An 18950-nucleotide genomic window follows, 5' to 3' on the forward strand; every position below is an offset into this window, starting at 1 on the left:
CATAACTCAAATGTTTGCATGTGCCTTGTGGAAATCTTCACTTTGTGATGGGGGAATCGCTCAATTGTGTGTGTGTTTGTGTGTGTGTGCAGCTGCTGAGGTTTGCAATGAGCTTGGGAATCATTGTGCAATCACACACACACACACACACACACACACACACACACACACACACACACACACACACACACACACACACACGCACACACGCACACACGCACACACGCGCACTCAAAGATGCAAGCACCAGTGTGTTGAAGGGATCCTTGTGTGTTTGGCCTCAAATAAGACTGCAGCCTTGTCCCCTCTGTAATGTTGGTCATGTGATCAGGCACAGAGAGATCAGTATTGTACGTCCCCCTTTTCCCTTGTGAGGGGGCATTGTTGACGCCCATGTTTAGGTGGCTGATTTTCTATACGTGCCTATACAGTATAGACTTTGCTTAAACTGCAACATTTGTAGGCCTAGAATAGTCTTGCATTGGGAACAATTGATTTGGATTATTTTTGGAACTGAAAATGTGCTTAGTGCACTCACTGGGAAACATCTCAGTTACAGTACCAGAGCTGTAGAAAATGTCTGAGGTTCTAAGATGAAGACAGTTTATGTTTGTCCAGTCAGTGCTGGACTAGTCATCAAGCCTGCAGGGCAGATGCCCGGTGAGCCAGTGGCTTTTGGGCTCCATGTGTTGCTATTTATTTATTTATTTTTCTTACTAATTGGTTGCCAGTGTGGTCAAGAGTCATGTCTGAAATTTTTTAAGAATCTGTTTTAAGAATAGATTCTATCCGTCAGTGTCAAACACAATCCAATATATCCCCAGCTAGGACACTTTCATAAAAATCTTCTTCTGGTTGTAGTTTTCAATGGTGTAGAATTGCACCGCATCTTACCGTGAGCTGTTTCTAACATTTTGACCCTCGCGTGTACTGAATAAATGTCGGAATCTTGGACTGCAATGTGAGACTGCAATCATTGTCAAATCAAATGGAAGTATTTGGAAGAGCTAATGAGTTCTCCAGACATGCCAAGACACATTGAAACAGTTGTCTTTTGTTTTTCTTTCCACCTTTCCGTAATCTGGAGGTACGTCTAAAGAACTGCAGGTGTAAGTAGTACCACATGGAGCCGTTACTTCTTATCTGTCCACGTTTGACCCCACGGTGCACTCGTAAAAAACTGTGCGGGATCGTAGCAATTTGCATGAAAACGTTGACAAAAGATTAGCGTCGCCGAGTTATTGCCTCAAGTGAAGCAGCGCCCCCCCCCCCCCCCCCCCCCCTTCTCTCTCTCAGATAAGGCATCTGACATCTGTTGTTTGATCATAAGAGATGCCGCCGTGGCGTCGTCTTAGGCTTTATTAGCTTCGCTCTTAGTTGCAGTAATCCTTTTATTGACTCTGATATCAATGCTGAAGAACAGTGCAAGGTTATTTTCTACAAACCTTTGGCAAAGACATTAATGTAGTCCTTCCATATCAGTTTGTACTTCTAGTTAATCAGGAATGATCTTCTTCCTGCGAAAGAATTGATGCACTTCCTCGAATCCAGTTTCCTGCAGGTCTGACTCGCTCCGCTCCTCTCTGCCCTGGATCTCCTGTATCTAGAGTCAATAGTTCACACCGAGCTCTCAATTAAGACCACAGCTGAAGCACTCGGAGCCAATACCATCAGCTGACCTGGTCTCGGAGCGGAGCAATTTGTTACACTTCCCGCCAGCCCCTCCCCTCAGAATACACACATCTTAGTTGATAGTGTTTGCCTTTGCTCGGTGTCAACAGAGGTGGGAGTGGGGGGTTCGACTGGAGGCTCCAGAGTCCCTCGGGGCTGCGTTCCTCCGCCTGTGCCGAAGGCTTCGTTTCCTTGCGCAGCTTGACGACACATTTTCACGCGGCAGCTCGGACCTCCCTAGATGTGTGTATGTTGGGTTTTAAACGCTGCAGGGAAGACCACAGCAACCGAATGTTTTTGTGGAGAAACTACGCGAAACCACCATTGCTGCCATCCTTCATGTGGAGCAATCCAAGGCACCTTTTAAGTCTAGACCCCTGCTTCTGCCATATGAAAATTTGCCTTGGGTGGAGATTGTGGTTCGACTGAATTTGAATTCTTAAGCCCCTCCCCCAAGGATACCATGAAAAATTTGCTTCCTATTGGAAAATGGCCCATTTCGCCATCGCTGCTGCGCCCTGTCGTCGGCGCTCGCTCGTCGTCTTGCTCGGCTTTTTATATTTGGTTTCCGTTGCATCTCCACCTCACCACCTCCAGGCCACACATCTGTTCTTTGGACCGACACTGGCTGAGCCCAAGCATTTCCTCATGGTTACTCAGCCTCCCAGGAGAGCTGGAAAGAGAGAGCGGAGCGGGAGAGTAGACTGGGAGGGAAAAGAGGAAGGGGGGGGGCAAAGAAAGCCAGAGTGGAAGCCGGCCACGGGACGAAACGCATCACGGCATCTTTCCCTCTCTCCTTCCATGCCCTGCTCTATTCTGGAGTGATTCATCCCCGACCCGTCCAAGAGGGAGCCTTTGCCAAGGCTCCGCATCGCACGCTATCCTCGTTCCTCATCCCACAGCCAATTTACTCCACTGACTCCACCAAGCATTGTCACGTTCTGTTTGGAATTACACACAATATTGAAAGCCTTGAGCCTTTGGTTTATTGACGCACGCTTCGGTTTACATTATGGAATTATGGCTTTGAAACCATTGTCGTGACTAGCGCTCATTTCTTGTTTTTTCGGCCGGTGCTTTTCTTTACGGCCGTTGTCAGCTTGGCTCAGGCTTTTATAGCTAACATGCGTATGGGCAAAAGGGAATTACAGTACACTACACATTTTTGACCATCAACGTGGGTCGGTTGTTTTTGGCGGTCTCCTTGGACGTTTACAGTACCTCTCCCTGTGTTAAGCATTAATCCAATCCCCTCCTTCAAACTCCCCTTTGCTCCCTAGGCTAGTTTGATTCACAAATATCTCACAACTCCATACCGGCCTATAAATTGACACTTCTTGTTTAGTCGGTTATTTTTGAGCCATCCGCAAAGAAGCACTGGAGTGTTTTTGCAGGGCTAAAGGGCTATACTTAGACTAGTTTGCCCGGTAGTAGTGTTCTGTGTGTGTGTGTACGAGCGGGCCCCTTTGCTGACCCGGGTAGTGTTTCAGGTAAAGCGGCAACTCGGGGTTGAGCCGTCTGCTCGTACGAGCCGGTCCAAGGCTGAGGTTCAGACTGCGGTTCAGTCATACGAAGTCAAGCCACAGGGACAAAGTGTGCGGTGCCCTGCCCGAACGAGGAACGGTTCCAAATTGTGAGTGATGTCTTGTGGGGTTTTCCGAGGTCATCTCGGGAATGCCCAAGTCTAAACATTGTGAAGAGAAATGTCTGCTTTCCAGATGAAAAATTAGTTTGGGATGACAGATTGGTATTCTTGTAAAACTGAGGTTTTTTATTTATTTTATTTTTTTTGCAAATCGTCCAGTATGATTTAGTGTTACGAGCTTGTTGGTTAAAAGACTCGTCCGGAGGTATTTTTAGGTGAACAACCTGTTGGGAGAGATCTTTGGGGTTTTGCTACTTTGGATCGACGCAGCTGTCGCACAAACGATGCCTGTGTTCCGTCGCTCCACATGACTGAGGCTGCTTTGCTTTTTGCTACTCTTGCAAGTAAAAGCCAAGTGTTGCAGGTGCAGGCTTTTCTAAGACTGCACGGTCAACCGTAAGACTTCTGAACAGGAGCGGCTAGTCATCGTTCGACTATTACTTCTACTAACTCATTTACTACCATTGACGGCTATAGACGTCAAAGATCCATTTTAACTGGGTGATTGACTTTTGCCCAATTGGATCCAATATTCAGTTTCATGCCAGCTACTAGCTGCTGTATCTGTTGTTTAGCGTTAGCACCGCACATCTGATTGATCCTTTCTTCTCTCCTCTGCCGACAGAGTCCAGCCGAGGTGATTCACATTTCTCAGCCGACGCGTACAGCAAATGGGACAAACGGGTAAGTGGCAGAAAAGTAGAAGTAGTCAAACATACTTCCCTCCACAGCACACGTTATCTCGTGAGGCCTCATATCTAAGTAGGCGCTCACGTGTGTGTGTGTGTGCAAACATTACATGCACCTTTACACGTGTATTGGTATCGGTTCTCCCTTGTGAATTCCCCCCCTTTTTATTTTGATCCTAAAATCCGTCTGGTCCGCCTCAACTATCCGGTATTGTACTAGCACATGTGTGACGTTGTTTAATTTGAAACTTTTAAACAACTGCCAGTTGCGAGAGCCCGCTCTGTTTCCCGCATATAATACAACAGCATGTCATGTTTCGGGTGGTGGAGCGACCCCAGCTAGAAAGCAGTCGGAACATTTCTGCTTCCATTCACACTTTGGTTCTGCTTAGTGTCCTTCCAAAGGCCGTATCTGCCATCAGCATTGCGTGAGAAGGTGATGAAGCTAATGTTAAGCGTCCAGGATAATCAAACTTTACAATCCCCCTCCATTGGAAAATTCTGAGTTTGTTATTAACAGCCAGTTTGCTTCTCTTTTGGAGTCACCGCATATTTGTACACTGTCCTAGTCAGCACTGTATCGAATAAATCCAAGCAGCTTGAAAACCGTCATAGGCGTGCAAGCTCGGTGACTCATTGGTGGCGGGCGGGCGGGTGGGTAACCTCATCTCGACTATTAGTGCCGGGCTGTGATCTCAGACAGTGATGTGACCGAGCTCTATCTCTGGCATCGTGCCCTTATCGTGCCCGCCAAACCTTATTCCCAAACCACCCACGCTTCCCTCAATAGCAATCTCTATTGTACAATCTGAAGATTGAAAAGACGATGAGTCACAAAGAAGGAAAGCGTTTTTTTTTTTTTATGCTGGAAGGGACTGACTGTCTGATTGGACTGGTGAGTGCGTGCACAACTGTGTGTCACTCTTAAAATGTGGCGGCGACAGCCTCGGGCACACGACATAATTAACTTCTTTAAAGGGACCGTGTCAAAAGGCGGCCCTTGCTGGAATCACAGCAGCTGAGAGTCGAGATTAGAGAGCGCTCGCAGTCACTCATTACCTGGCCAACGAGGAAACACGCCCACTCCTTCGCCTGTGCGGAGCCACGGCAGACTGATAAGTCATTGCGTCCATTATCTGCGTTTTCGTGACACATGCAGCACAGCTCCAAAGTAGGTCGTTCCGCATTTTGCAGCCTTTCTATATTTGTCAAACCCAATACTGAAAAGAAAGTCAGTCATTCAAATGGACGGCATCGTCCTTCTGTTGTTTATTCTCAGCGCAACTTGTAAGCACAAGAGGGGAAGTAGACACTTGTCCAGAACTTTCACGTTTGACCTTCAAAAAGTCTTTTTTTTTTTTTTGCGTGTCAGCTGCCAGACTGTAATGACTGAAAGAGGCCAGTGTGTATCTAATGTGCGTGCGTGCGTGCGCATTGAAAGTGTGAAGTGTGTGAGACAGCCCCCCCTCCTCTCTCTTTTTAATTGCCTGTCTGAGTGTCCGTCTGTCCGGCCTGTCAGATATTTAACCGTCCCAAACAGTTGACATGTTCAGCCCATATAGAAAGTTTCATCATTTCTTTTGGCTTCATTGCTTTGCTACGACATTTTCTTTTTTTATTTCGGGCACTTATGCACACAAACGCACACTCTCACTCCTCTCCTGTCACATACTCAGACTTCCTGTCACACCACCCCTCCCTTCTCAAAACATGACTTTTTCTTTTTTTTTTTTGGATGTGTTTTCTTTCCTCTCCCCTCCCCTGCGTTGAGTCCAGTGATTTCTTGGCTGCGGTCTTGGGTGAACGGTGTATTTTTAGCTGGAAGGTCATATAGGCCCAGTCTTAATCACCACATTCCCATTTTTTCCCACCAGCCCGCCTTCAGCTACAAGCTGCCCCTCGGACCACTGGGGAGGCTCACAAGTGGTTTATTGCGTCAACAATGCGTAATTAGTTCAAGTGTAGTTTATCCCCCCCCCACATCTATTAATGAGGTGACGTTTTCATAGTCGTTTCTTTGTTAGTTGGCAGGAATCCACACAGAAACTTGAATGCGAGTTATTTTGAGAGTGGATTATTATTTATTTATTTTTACAATTTTTGTGACTCTGGTTGTTGTCAAACATTGAGGTCATCTACGCTCGAGAGCAAGGATGCCTTGTCGCCCCCCCCTCCATTTCAAACCTTAATTAGCGTCTGAGTGTTTTGATTAAATCTCGATTTAAAATCAATTACTGGAGCAGACAGTCAAGTCAATGCGCAACCACTTTATCTGCTTTCTATGCGTGTTTACTCCAATTGGAACATTGAGAGGAACACTATTGGAAAAACTTAACTTTTGAAATATGTTGTGAAGAAAAGAGTAGCTGTTTTTTTGAGCTGATAGAACGCAAGTACACGATCATGATTTGGCAATTGGTATTGCATGATGCCATGCTGCTAGCTCGCGTGTTCCTTCCTCTTTGGTCTGAAGTGTTAGCCTTGTCATCGCCTTCCTCTTTTCATCCCAACTAAAGCTTGGTTGCCGGGTCACTTTTTTAGGAGCTCTGAGGTTGTTTAATTTAAGTATGAAAGTCATGTGAGACTAAGAAAGTAGGGCACGCACCACCACGGACACAGTGGTGGTATGGCTTCATTAGGAATGAATAGATGAGTATTGAGCAGCTTATCTATCTTGTCACGCTCATCAACGTTTTCCCCTTCCTCTTTTAAATGATCTTTCTTTTGTATTTTTCACATCACAGTCATTCAACAACTACTTCCCCTCTTTCACTTAGTGTCTCATTTGTCTTTGTTTGTTCCCATTGTTAAATTTTAAAGTCAACTTTGTGATAGTTTCTCTGACCTGTGCAGTCCACGTAATGTAATGATGCGTTTGAGGAAAGTTAGAATTTCTTTTTTTTTTTTTTTTTTGTACTGTTGGGCAAAATAATCGACTTTTGTTTCTGTTGGGGTGCACGCATTTTGTTAGTATACGCTTCTTTGCAAATTTCCTCGGTAGAGGCAACAAATGTCTGTTTTGCAAGTTTACTGGAATTGGACCCGAGGCTCCTGATTGATTTTAGAGGCTTGTCCCAAGCCCTTATAAAAATACAAAGACTTGCTCAGAAAATGAATCCGCCGCTTTCTCCTGTCATTTGTGTCCTTATTGATCTGAAAGCACTGGAAAACATCAGTCGGAATATATACATAACAAGTGGCCCACTTTATATATATATATTTATATATATATTTATATATATATTCACGCTTATAGTTGTTGACGCCAACCGACTGGCACTTTTATATTTAAGCTAGCTAACACATAGCAAAGCGTCTCTTTATGAAAAATTAGATGGGGCCTCGCCCTCTTGAGGGGCGTTAAAATAAACACAGAAATGCGAGGACGCCTCCGAGGTGAGGTCGTTAACAACTTGCGCCGATGAAACCGAGACATGAATGCAGACCGGGCAGAATTAGTCCATACGCTGACGGGGATTTAGATGTACATAAAAACCCCGTCCAGACAAGACCAGGTCTAGTGTTTATTTGCAGTGTCTTGGATTATTCTGCGCTATATCTGCATTGGCTTTGCATGCAAGCGCAGCAGGAAGTGAGCCACATGAGCTTTTAGGAATTTAAAGAAGCCAAATGGCTAAAAACACTTATTTGCACTTTGCGCCGAGCACTTTATGGATTTGAAGACTGCCGTCATCCCAGCAAAGAAAAAGCTGTAAGCACCGTTTATTTTTAATGGCGGTCCATCTCGGTAATAATATTCTTGGAATTCCAAAAGCAAACTTGGCTTTGGAGCGGTCTAGTTTTCTAGGAAAATGTGGCCACGTTCCACTCCTGCTAACTTGGGATGATTCTATTGTTTAAGACCAAGCAGGGCCAACCTAAAAAAAAAAAAAAAACAAAAAAAAAAAACACCAGCACAGTCCAAACCAGAGCAGAAATGGACCTTTTGTTTTTTAAACTTTTTTTTCAATGTTTTTTTTTTTTTTTTTTTAAGGGCACACTGACCATCATTGACATATATCTTGACAAATATTTCTAACCAAACTCTTTTAGGGTTTGACTCAAAACTGCAAAAGTTGTCTCCTCAAAAATGTACTGAAAGTAAACGACAGAAAGGATTTGTTTGTGACTCCATCTTTCTAGAAAGTTGCTTGATAGCACTATCAGGTTTCTTTGTGGCCAAAGCTAGCATTTTTATTTGCAACCTAATGTAACTTAAGCTATGCTTTGCTTTTGGGGTCTTCCACTTTTGAATCCATCCAAATTTCCACTAAAGTGAAAGATGGCAAGCACTAATTTGAAAAGCAGACATCTTGTACTGCTCAAAGGCCAATTTTCCCCCTCCCCACCTCTCCAAGGGTGATGTGGAGCTTTTTGGATGTGCACAGCTGTCCAGCAGCTACATCCACAAAGCGCCCCCCCCCCTCCACTCCCGACCCAACTCCCCCTTCATCCTCCATCCAGCACAGCACAGCACGCCACCGCCCCCGCATTCCCCAGAAGCCCCAGCGGAGGCTGTGACGGAGGAGGCCCCGTGCCGGGCCACTTCCTGTGGAGAGCAGGAAGCCATTTGACATGGGGATTAAGTCGGCACAGAGAACCTAGCGAGTGGCAACGAAGAGGAGCGGCTAGCTATGCAAGCTACTTGCAAGCTTCATCTGTTAGTCTGCTTACGTTTCACTCTCTCACGCTCACAAATCAGCTTGGTGACACTTTATGTATCGCCCACTTATTGCTTTTTAGAGGCCAAAATGGACGTGAAGACTTTTAAATATATTTTTTATGTAATGTCACAATGGCCAAAATGGCCAAAAAGTGAAGAGGGATGCATGGAAGGGGGATAAAAAGTGGAAAAAGGTCCACCAACAGATGTTTGACGTTTAGCGCTTGAACTCGACACGCCTGCGACCTCTTGAACCTTCCAAAAGCGATACGAAGTCGCTGGCTGGCAGGCGGGCGGGGTCGGCGTCGCCCTGTCACGTTTATTTTCAGTCCTTTTCTCCTGACACGCCAGCCATAGTGATAAAAGCAAGGCAAGCTGTTCACACTCTGCAGTGGTGCTGTGAGGTAACACTTGAAGGCACTTCATGGAACTTCTTCCTCCCCCAATCAGGGGTGAGAGCGGGGAGTAGAGCCCACTTAGCTGTCCTCCGTGCGGAATTGGTCTCAAGTTATTTATTTACCTTTTCTCCAACGCAGAGTGGCTGTATCAGACGCTGTTGACGAAATGAAGAGCCTTATCCTGGAGAAGAACAAGATGGGCCTGGAGGAAGAACCTGAAATTCTGGTTAAAGGTGAGTCAGACTCGTAAAATAAACACCGTCGTTGGCACTCGCCTCTTCCCGCTCGGATGCTGCACACAATCACCGACTCTACCGCGTGTGTCGGGATTGAGCGATGGCCTTGTTCATGTTAGCTATGTAACATATTCATGGATAGTTCAAATTGTGACCAATTAAAGTCATCAAACAAACCAAATAAGAACAAATTGCTTAAGTCAATTTCGTCTCAGTGCCTGGCTGAGCGGTCCACTTCCAAAATCCTGTACTTGTTTAATAAACACTGTGGCAACTTCCCACTGCGCTGTCACCTAGCACAGCTGCGAGCCACATGTGGTCGTCGCCAGCTCACGTGGGCGCATCCACAGACGGCTGCTGACGTCACAAGACCTTGCCCGTGCTTATAAGGGATGAGCTCATCCTATTTTTTTGCTTCTTATTTTTTTTTTCTTTCCGAGCCAGCGCTTGGATAAGGTCCATGCCGTTTGGATCCTGCGGTGGCTTTCACATTGCCTCGTTGCGACACTCGCCCTGCGACACTGTCGTAAAATCGGCAACTGCGACTGTAAACCCCGTGACCCGAAATATGAACCACAGTACTGTGCGTTTTATTCACCGTGTTGCCGCTCAAAGAAATATCGTAAAAGCACCCACATGAAGGCCCTGTGCGTGGGTGTAAACATTGACCCCCACATCTTAAATAGGTCACACTGACAGAAAGAGATTATTAACGTGCCGCTGTTGATTTACAGTTCAAACGAACTCGCGGGATGGCGCCTCCGCTCGCGTTCCATCGATCGCTCATGTGTGGGCCTCTTTTTGCTGCACTCATTAAGTGAGGTGCAAGATAACATTTTATTCCCCCACCGAGTAAATAATATAAGAATATTCATCATGACTACTATATGGAGGCATATGTAGTGATGGTGGGTTCCATTTTTGTTGTATCCCACTGGCTTGATGGAACCTGTGTTACATTAGTCTCAAATCTGTTGTTGCCAATTAACATCTTTCCCGAGGACAAAAATTGAAAATGGCAAAAAAAGGAGTAAACATCAATGCACAGAGCCAGATTGTGTGTTGTGTTCGAGGGGGCTGGGATTTTGGAGCTGGGTTGAAAGGTCACAAATGAAACAAATTAAGGGTGAGCCGTGGCCCCCTGGAGGAAGCATTAGCAGGACTTAGATGGGATCCAGATGGAGGGAGGCGGGGGACTGGCCTGAAATGCTGCTCATCTGTTTTATGAGTGACAGCAAGCTGAAGTGCCACATGCCATGTCTGACAGAGGCGTCGACGTGGTTTAGGCGTGCGCTTCTCCCCGTGTCTCGCACCCGCTCGGCTCGTCTGCATTCCTAATGTGTGGGGAAGTTTAATGCTCGGAGGAGGACTATTTCGGTTGCCCTATGATGAAAGATCGTACAGAGAAATTCTCAAACAGGAAAGCTTCCATGAGAACACGGCTTGGTGCTTGATTTTTATTTTGGCCCGGCCGTGTCAAGCTGCCTGGGAAATGCACGTCGCACGGAAACGTGCGCAAGCGGAGCACAGGGAAGTAAACAAGTTGACAGGTGGCACGCAGCTCACTAACCGCAGAGGAAGCCGTGATGCTCCCATGGCGTCATTGCCAGATTGGCGGCCTAATTGACGCTTTGAATCACGCACGCTCAAACATGAGCGTCCAGGCACGCTGCCAATGTCGCATACAAGTGGGGTGGGGTCCACTTTGAAAATGTAGCATTTTTTTTCAAATATATTTTTTCATATTTCCACAAATAAGTAGCTGGACTAGTTATTTGTGTTGCTTATGTCGTCAACTTATTGGTAAGTTAACTACCGGTAGTTTTTGTGTGTTTTGGACGTTAGTAAATAGGCTCAGTAGCAACATATGAAGTCGGTTGGCATATTTTTCCCTTGATCATTTTCTGAAATTTACGTGCTTAACATTTAGCAGAAAGGCACCTTTTCAAAAAGTGGTTAGGGGTCGTTTGAAATTGTGCCCCATGTTTTGAATTATAAAATGTAGACTAAAAACTGCATTTTCAATGGGACTTTTTTTGTTACCTGTAAAAAAAATGGCATTGCTTGTGTAACTTTACCATTTTAGACAGAGATAACAAATGACTACTCTAAAAAAAAAAAAAAAAAATTAAAAACCCAATGTTTTGAAATTCTTCTTCTTGACCTCTTCTCTGTTCAGTGTTTCTTCACCACCCTTTCTGTCACTCCACAGCTGTAATTATGCCGGCTGCATAGCGGGCTTTAATGCCTCTGCCATTAGTTGGCTATATTTGTATCCCCCCTAGTATTTTACCTCAACACCCTTACAGAAACTTTATGGACAATTACAGACCTCTGGGGTTATTCTAAGTGAAACATGGTGATGTTGCGTAGCGACACGACAAGCCTACCTGCAGGCCGAAACATTTTAGGCTGGGAGTCCGGCCGAGCTTTTCTTAGAAGTTCTCTGATAACTTGGCTGCAGCCAGAACGTGTTCTAAATTCAAATAAGAACAATGTTTTGGTTTTGGCCCAAAGTAAATAACAGGCCATCAGTACCTCGTACAGCACAAACCTCCACCAAGGTCCAAAAATAATAATTCGGGATAAGCATCATTGAGATTTATGGGTTATGCTGAGCATTATTTGCAGTTTATGGTTATTTTTGTGTTGTAGTAAATGTCGTAAGTATTTCGTCATCTATGAACATGAATTACTGATTTCTTTTTTTTTTTTTGGTCTTTGGGAAGGTTGGCTGCTGCGTGAGGTGCGAGGCAATTGGATCAAGCAGCGGCGCTTCTGGTTTGTGCTAAGCCAGGACTCGCTGGATTACTACAGCGGGCCCGAGAAGGGAGCCCGCCGACTGGGAACGTTGGTGCTAACCAGCCTCTGCTCCGTCATCTGGCCAGACAAGCAAACCTTCAAAGAGACGGGTGAGCACACACACACACGCGTATACGGTTGACTCACGCTCGACGTCTCTGTCTGCGGTGTTCGCAGCCTGTGCGGGGTTTCGTGATTTGGACTTTTTCTGAAATTCCGAGTCAGATGTTTTGCATGTTTTCTGATGTATGTGATGTCTTCCGGTTCCTCTTTGTGCTCCCGCACGCACTGTAATTGTGAGTATATTTGGGAAGCCCCAGCGCTGCTCAATCCAAAATGCGGTTGAAAGTTTGTTTAGAAACTTCTCGGTGATCAGTCAGGCATTTCGGTTCCTTCTCTGAATGAAGTTAAACATTTAGTGTAAATCAGGAAACCAATCTGGATGAGAGTATTGTCAATATTTTGGGATTTTACTACCCAGCGTCCCGGTCCAAAAGCAAATATTTTGGACCAGCTCATTGTGCATTATGGGGAAGTTTCTTGGCAAGAAAGCATCTTCTCTTCTGGCCTCGTAATGACTTCCATTTAGCTGCTATAAACCATTTTGTTCCTTATTCCAGCGCGTCTGCTTCCTCCTTGTATTTTCTGCTTTGTCTTATCTGAGTTCCTGTTACACCCCTTTCATGAATTCAATTTCCATTCACTCTTTTTGAATTTAGAATATGAATGTTTAAGTCTTGGGATTCAAATTTCAGTTCACGATTGAATTTCCAATAATGAGCAAAATAACCAACTGAGCTGTACAACTGTCAACTGTTTGTAACATTGCTAGGCAACTGATAATGAGCCTCCTGGGCTAACTTCGCGCAATGGGATCGCACAAGTGCCTTCTTGGCACGCTTAAAGCGAATGTGAAAAAAGTCTGTAGCACCAAGCTGTTGGACTTGATCGTTTTGGGGGTTAGGAGATCAAGACAGAAGGACACGGTGCCAAGTCACGTAGCAGGAAGGCCTGATAAGCGCAGCTCGGGCAGGCCCGACTTGCTCATACAAGGAGTTCTGGTTTTCCACAGAGTGGACTTTGGAACACTGGTCCGACCGATTCCAAGAGTGTTTTGATTTCATGTGATGTTTCCGTGCTCTTCTTCCAGGCTACTGGAGCATCACGGTGTACGGGCGCAAGCACTGCTACAGGCTCTACACCAAGCACTTCAACGAGGCCGTGCACTGGGCCTGCGCCATCCAGAAAATCATCGACACCAAAGCGCCCGTGGAGACGCCCACGCAACTCCTGATTCAAGATATAGAGGTGAGGTCCAAAACCCTGGCGCCACCAAACACAAACAGCCGGCGGGTTACAGGTTATTACCCTCGCCTCGGTCGCTATGGTAACCACACAAAAGTCCACAAGTCCAAAGTTTTCCCTCTCTCCTGGATGATGTCACCGTATTCTTCTAGAGCTCAACCCCCCCGAGGCAGAAAATGGAGATAAAAGTTCTTGTTTGGTGTTGAGTCACCATGCGTCAACAAACTAGACTGAAAGTTATATTTAGAAGCGACGTTGCCAGAGAGAACAGCTCACTGGAATCACAGAGCGAGCGAGCGAGCGAGCGAGCGAGCGGGCAGTCGTCTCGTCTCGGCCCAGTCCACGGAGGCAGTGGGCTCGACGAAGTCCGATAAACACTGTCTTGTCGTTTCCCCTTTGGATACTTTCGAAATTGATGGCTTATCTTTTACGACATCTCTCAATAGCGAGACGAGGCAGTGCTTATTTAGCCGTCTTTTCGGTTGTGCTTGATTAGCCACGCCCCCTCTTCCCCTTGCAGCGTGTTTAGTTTAATTGCTTGTTTGTTTACTGGCCGGATAAGGCTAAAACTATGTGCGGATCTGAGTATTTATTAACATTATCAGATTTGGTGTATTTTGGGGACATTTTTGCTCTGTGACTAAAGCGGGAAACTTTGTGACAAACGTTGGGCAGATGCAGGAAATGGCATTTTTCTCAAATTCGCTACTTCTGATAGTTTCATTTCTGAGAACGTGAATGCAGTTGATTAAAAATGTGTATTATTATCATCACAGTCCAGCAAACAAAAGCAAGATACGGAAAATACGCAGCTCAACAAAAGATTTCTCAAGCGCTCCAGAAAGTCAAATGTTTGTTTGTATACATGAAATGACCAAGTGAGTTTTTCCATAACACGTTCCCCGCAATCAAAGAAACAGAGAGCTACATAAACTGTCTCTATTGTAAACACGCCCGCACAGCCTCTTTTGTTTGCATGCTTGGTGTGGTTTGGATAATGAGGCCAAATTATGGACATGTTTATGTGACAAGCAAGCATGTCATTCCCCGTGTTGTCTGACACGAGCAAGACTATTGTCGAAGCGCAATTAAAGCCAAAGTCGTTCAATTGTCACGTTCGAAAGCGTCTCGTTCTTGCCCTTCAAACAGACAAAGCTGTCACCGGCGTGGCGGAATGCGTCAACTCTACCCCACTGAGTAAGCTCGTCTGGAAGGCGGCCACGGAGAAGCTGGCGGCGGGCTGGGGGGAAAGTCATAAGTGGGGCAGCGGTGGCGGCGTTACTAATAAGCAACAGGTGCGGCCGGGCCGTATTGCGTGCGAGCCATCTGTTGCTACTGGAAAGCGTCCGGGACCGATACACATTCACCCGGCGGATAAAATATAACATGTCTATCGTGCTGCGGCCGTTTGCCGGGTCATCACTTGACCTGGCCGGCGCTTTTGAAGGTTGGCCAGACGCACTCAATCACCCGCCGGGCCGGATCGGACGCACGCGTGCTGCAGCCGTGTGAAATTTCTCAACGACTTTGTCTTTCACCTTCAGGAGAACAAGTTCAACCCTGAGGTGGTGGAACACATCTACCAGCACAACCCTATCCTCAAGTACACCCATGGGCCCCTTTACGCCCCACTGCTGCCCTTCCCCTACGGTAGCCTGGAGCACACGTGTAAGTCTTTTTTACACACATGACGCTCATGTCGGCCCGTGCTCCCCGTTTGTAACCGTTGCGAACGTGGTTCCGCAGACCACCACGGCAAGGGCTACGGCTCGTTGAGCGAGGAGGCCGTCAAGCTCTTCAACAGCCTGCAGCAGCTGGAGTCTGCGCACGACGCCGTGCCCATCATCCAGGGCGTGCTGCAGACGTGTCTGGATCTGCGGCCGCTGCGTGACGAGGTCTACTGCCAGCTGGTGAAGCAGACCAGCCACACGCCCGCCCCCTACACCGCCGCCCACCTGCGTTACTGGCAGCTGCTCACCTGCATGAGTTGCACCTTCCTGCCCGGAGCCGCCGTTCTCAAGTACCTGCGATTCCACCTCAAGAGGTAACTTGTCAACTGCAGTTGACGATTATACTGATAAAGTACGTTTTTCACCAAGTCACTGACATTCAAAACGCCATGTAATGAAACAAAGTCACTGACATTCAGCTCCAGCTGCTGCAGAAAGAAGCTAGCCACCGTGTTTCATGTTAACTTGATGATATTAGGAGTTGTGGTACTCTATTTTGTAAATGTAAGGTCACTTCACCTCAAATGGCGCTTCTGTGAGAACTTTGATGCGGTGAAGAGAAGGGAGAAAAAAAAATCAGCAGGCGCCAGCCTCTCAGAGCGCCACGTTAAATATTGTAGGTCGCGGTTTTGCAGCTCTGAATTAGCTCTTCTGCGGCGCATGCTAATCTACACTATTAGCCCTCTAATCTCCCTCCTCCGCGTTTTGCGTCCCCCATCAAACGCCGGCCGAGTCCTTATCGACAGCGGCGATCGCAGAGTCAAATAACTTGACGCCTCTTTTTTTGCTCTCACGCACTTTTTCTCGCCGCTCCCTTTGGAAAGCTGCAGCTGGGCAGCGCCAAGGTTGGGGCCGGGCATGTGGCCCAGAAAAGCTTCCAACCCCCAACTCCAGTGCCCCCCAGAGAATGTGTGGAGGGAGGAGAAGTGGCAGCAAAAAAGGGGGCATATGAGGGGATCCCACAGCCTTGCTGGAACATTCCTAATTATGTTTCAGGAGCCCCTGTGGCAGTGTTGTTATGAAAAAGGTTTGAAGGCCTCCTTTTTAGTGCATTCTGGCATCATGTCACGTAATTGTTTCCTTCCTATTCCATTCCTACTTTTTCTTTAGGCAAGACTGAGGTCATATTAACCGGGATGAACTTATTTGACCAAACAGACATTTTTGCGGCATCTCGGAAAAAAATGGTCAATATTTTTTTGGGAGGCAAACGTCCAAATTTGTGTGTATTTTTTTTTTTTTTTTTTTAATATTCCTTCCCGCTTGGTGTTTACGCAAGACTGAGCTCATAATTTCATCATGATTTTCATTTCATTTTGCACCTTAGCCACTCAAAGGGAACCTTTATACGATGGCCCAGCTGCACACTGGCACGCTCGCCGGGGCCTGGCTTAGACTCTTCGCCAGGAGGAAGCGGCAGGTCAGCCCCTTTGGCAGGAACGGAAACACCTTTTCCTGTTTGGCGCGCTAAACTCAAAGGCAAATGTGACTTTGAAGCGCTTTTTAACGTCCCCGAGAGCCAGCGTCAAAATGTTCTCACATTTTGTCGTTTTGGCAGCCCCCAAAGAAAATAAAACTTCAAAAGGGGGGATGACGTAGTCCAGGTTTTGGGTCACTTTCAACAATTTGTCTTTTGTTAACCGCTGCTTTCATTGGGGTGGGTGGAGGGGGTTATGGAGTGAGGAACCGTATTTAGCTACTTAAGTAACAATGGACATCATGTGTTCTCCAATCCCTAGTGAGCCATCAACATGATGAAGTAAAAAAAAATATCATTATAACGTCTCTGTATAAAATAATTTTATGTGATTGACTTTTTTATATGCACTGTATATTGGAAATTGGACTGAAATTCCCCCCCCCCCCCCCCTCCCCCCCCCTCCCCCCCCATATTTGTTGCAGGATCCAGAACCAGAGTCCCGAATCGGAGATGGACAACTATGCGGCCTTCATCAGCGAAGCTCTGGAGAAGACCAAGTGTCGCGAGTGCGTGCCGTCCTGGGAGGAGATCCAGATGCTGATGAGCAGGCAGGAGATGCTGTGCACGGTCCACTACCCCGGACCTGGCTGCTGCCAGCTCTACATCAGCTCGCATACCTCCGCCAATGAGGTTTGGACTTTGAAATATCAAACTAGAACAGGCGACAGAGACTCTCCCCACTTCGCTTTGTAGCCACAAATACACATTGCTACTGTCGGGTGGAATACACATCTCTCCAAATCCTTTTTTCAGAAATGATATTTCATGTAAAGGAGACTTGCGTGTTCTCCGTAGGTGGTGCAGCGAATGCAGCAGCGGCTCGGCCTGAAAGACAGCAAAAACACGTTTGCTCTGTATGAGCAGAACGCGCTGTGGGAGCAGCCGGTGTCGGGCGGCGCGCTCATCGCCGACATCCTCACCAGGTCAGACACAATAAAAGCTTTTCAATGTGCGTGCGCCGGGTGGTTATTTGTTCGTCAACAGAGCGGCAGACTGTGCACTTTTATCTGCTGTGCTTCGCTTCCCATGCGGAACATTTTGCAGCGGTGTGATAAGAGGCGACCTTGCCTTGGTGTTGTTGGTCAAACACGACGAAACCTGATAGTCAAGGTCACGAGATTTTAGCGACGATAGAGGAATGTCGTTTCATCCTAGTTGTCGGAAATCTCGCTCACTGAATCACAAACTAAATTTGGACTTCCGGTATTTATATATTTGTGTGCAGCATCTCCAGCAAAGAGTGCGAGTCCAAAGGTCAGCGCAAATTGTGCTTCAAGCTCTACTGCCTGCTGGACGCCGACAGCATTTCAGTGGACAGCATCGAGTATCTCTTCCTCTTTGAGCAGGTAACATGTTTGCGCTTGCCGGACGTTTTATTAGGCACACCTGGAGCTCAGTCTGTCTTTATTTTTTTCCCCAAATCACAGTGCCACGAGATGGTGATCCGCGGCCAGCTGCCCGCCTGCGAGGAGGACCTCCAGACGTTGGCGGCCCTCCGGCTTCAGGCCGTCATGGGGGACTTTAGCACGCACGCCCCCTGCCCACCCCTGGAGCAACTCTTCCCTGGCCACTTGCTGGAAGCCCGCATCCTCGTAGCGCAGGCGCTGCCGCCCTGCCAGGTGGCCGCCCCCACGGGCTGCCCCGCCGCACAACGCTTCCCCACGGGCCTTCTAGCGGGGGCGCTGTGGAGCCACGCGGCGGCGGCACACAAGCAGAAGGTTGAGAAGGACCTGCGCCTCCGCAGCCGCGTGAAGGAGGAGGCGGCGGCTGTCATGGGAGCCATCTTGGAGCGCTGGAGGGGCCTGGCGGGCTCCAACTGCAGAGACAGCATGGCCGCCTATCTGGCCATAGCGCGCCAGTGGTCCGGCTTCGGCTGCACGCTCTATGAAGTCGACTTCTACATTGTGAGTAGTTGTTATGGTGTCGATGCTGGGCATCGACCCTGCGGCCTTTTTGGTCACAGGCCGCAATCCTAACCACCACTTTGACTCGCACAAATATGTTGCCTTCGAAGTCACGCTGAAATTTTAAATGTCCCCCTCCAGAGTTCAACGGGGAGTTTTTCCCAGAAGTTGTGGTTGGGGGTGGCGGCCAGCAGCGTGTCGCTCTATCGCCAAGGAGAAGCCGAGGCCCTCGAGTCGTTTCCCTACGGACAGATCTGCTCGTACGGCGTCTCCGACAGCAACACCTTCAAGATCAGCGCCGGCGGCCGGGACATGCTCTTCGAAACCAATAAGGTAACCAAAGCTTCATTCACAAAAATGCTCACCCAAAGAAAAAATGTGATACAGTTCAAAACATTAGGCACACAGTGATGACAGCCAAAGATGT

At 47.2% G+C, this 18950-nt stretch overlaps 1 protein-coding gene across 6 annotated transcripts in view; it reads left to right on the plus strand.

Annotated features, from left to right (window-relative positions):
- plekhh3 (pleckstrin homology, MyTH4 and FERM domain containing H3) overlaps positions 1-18950 on the plus strand; it is a 39881-nt gene that overhangs the window by 18507 nt on the left and 2424 nt on the right. For all 6 annotated transcript variants that reach the window (XM_085933286.1, XM_085933285.1, XM_085933284.1 and 3 more), the window contains 11 exons: positions 3942-4000; positions 9205-9299; positions 12032-12214; positions 13255-13412; positions 14954-15077; positions 15156-15453; positions 17042-17249; positions 17415-17542; positions 17845-17965; positions 18047-18523; positions 18665-18856. In XM_085933286.1, the coding sequence (XP_085789412.1) occupies positions 3942-4000; positions 9205-9299; positions 12032-12214; positions 13255-13412; positions 14954-15077; positions 15156-15453; positions 17042-17249; positions 17415-17542; positions 17845-17965; positions 18047-18523; positions 18665-18856 (2043 nt within the window). The remainder of the gene's footprint in view (positions 1-3941; positions 4001-9204; positions 9300-12031; positions 12215-13254; positions 13413-14953; positions 15078-15155; positions 15454-17041; positions 17250-17414; positions 17543-17844; positions 17966-18046; positions 18524-18664; positions 18857-18950) is intronic.

Source organism: Syngnathus leptorhynchus, chromosome 16 (genome assembly GCF_054491065.1).
Source record: "Syngnathus leptorhynchus isolate UIUO chromosome 16, UIUO_Slep, whole genome shotgun sequence".
Lineage (NCBI taxonomy): Eukaryota > Metazoa > Chordata > Actinopteri > Syngnathiformes > Syngnathidae > Syngnathus > Syngnathus leptorhynchus.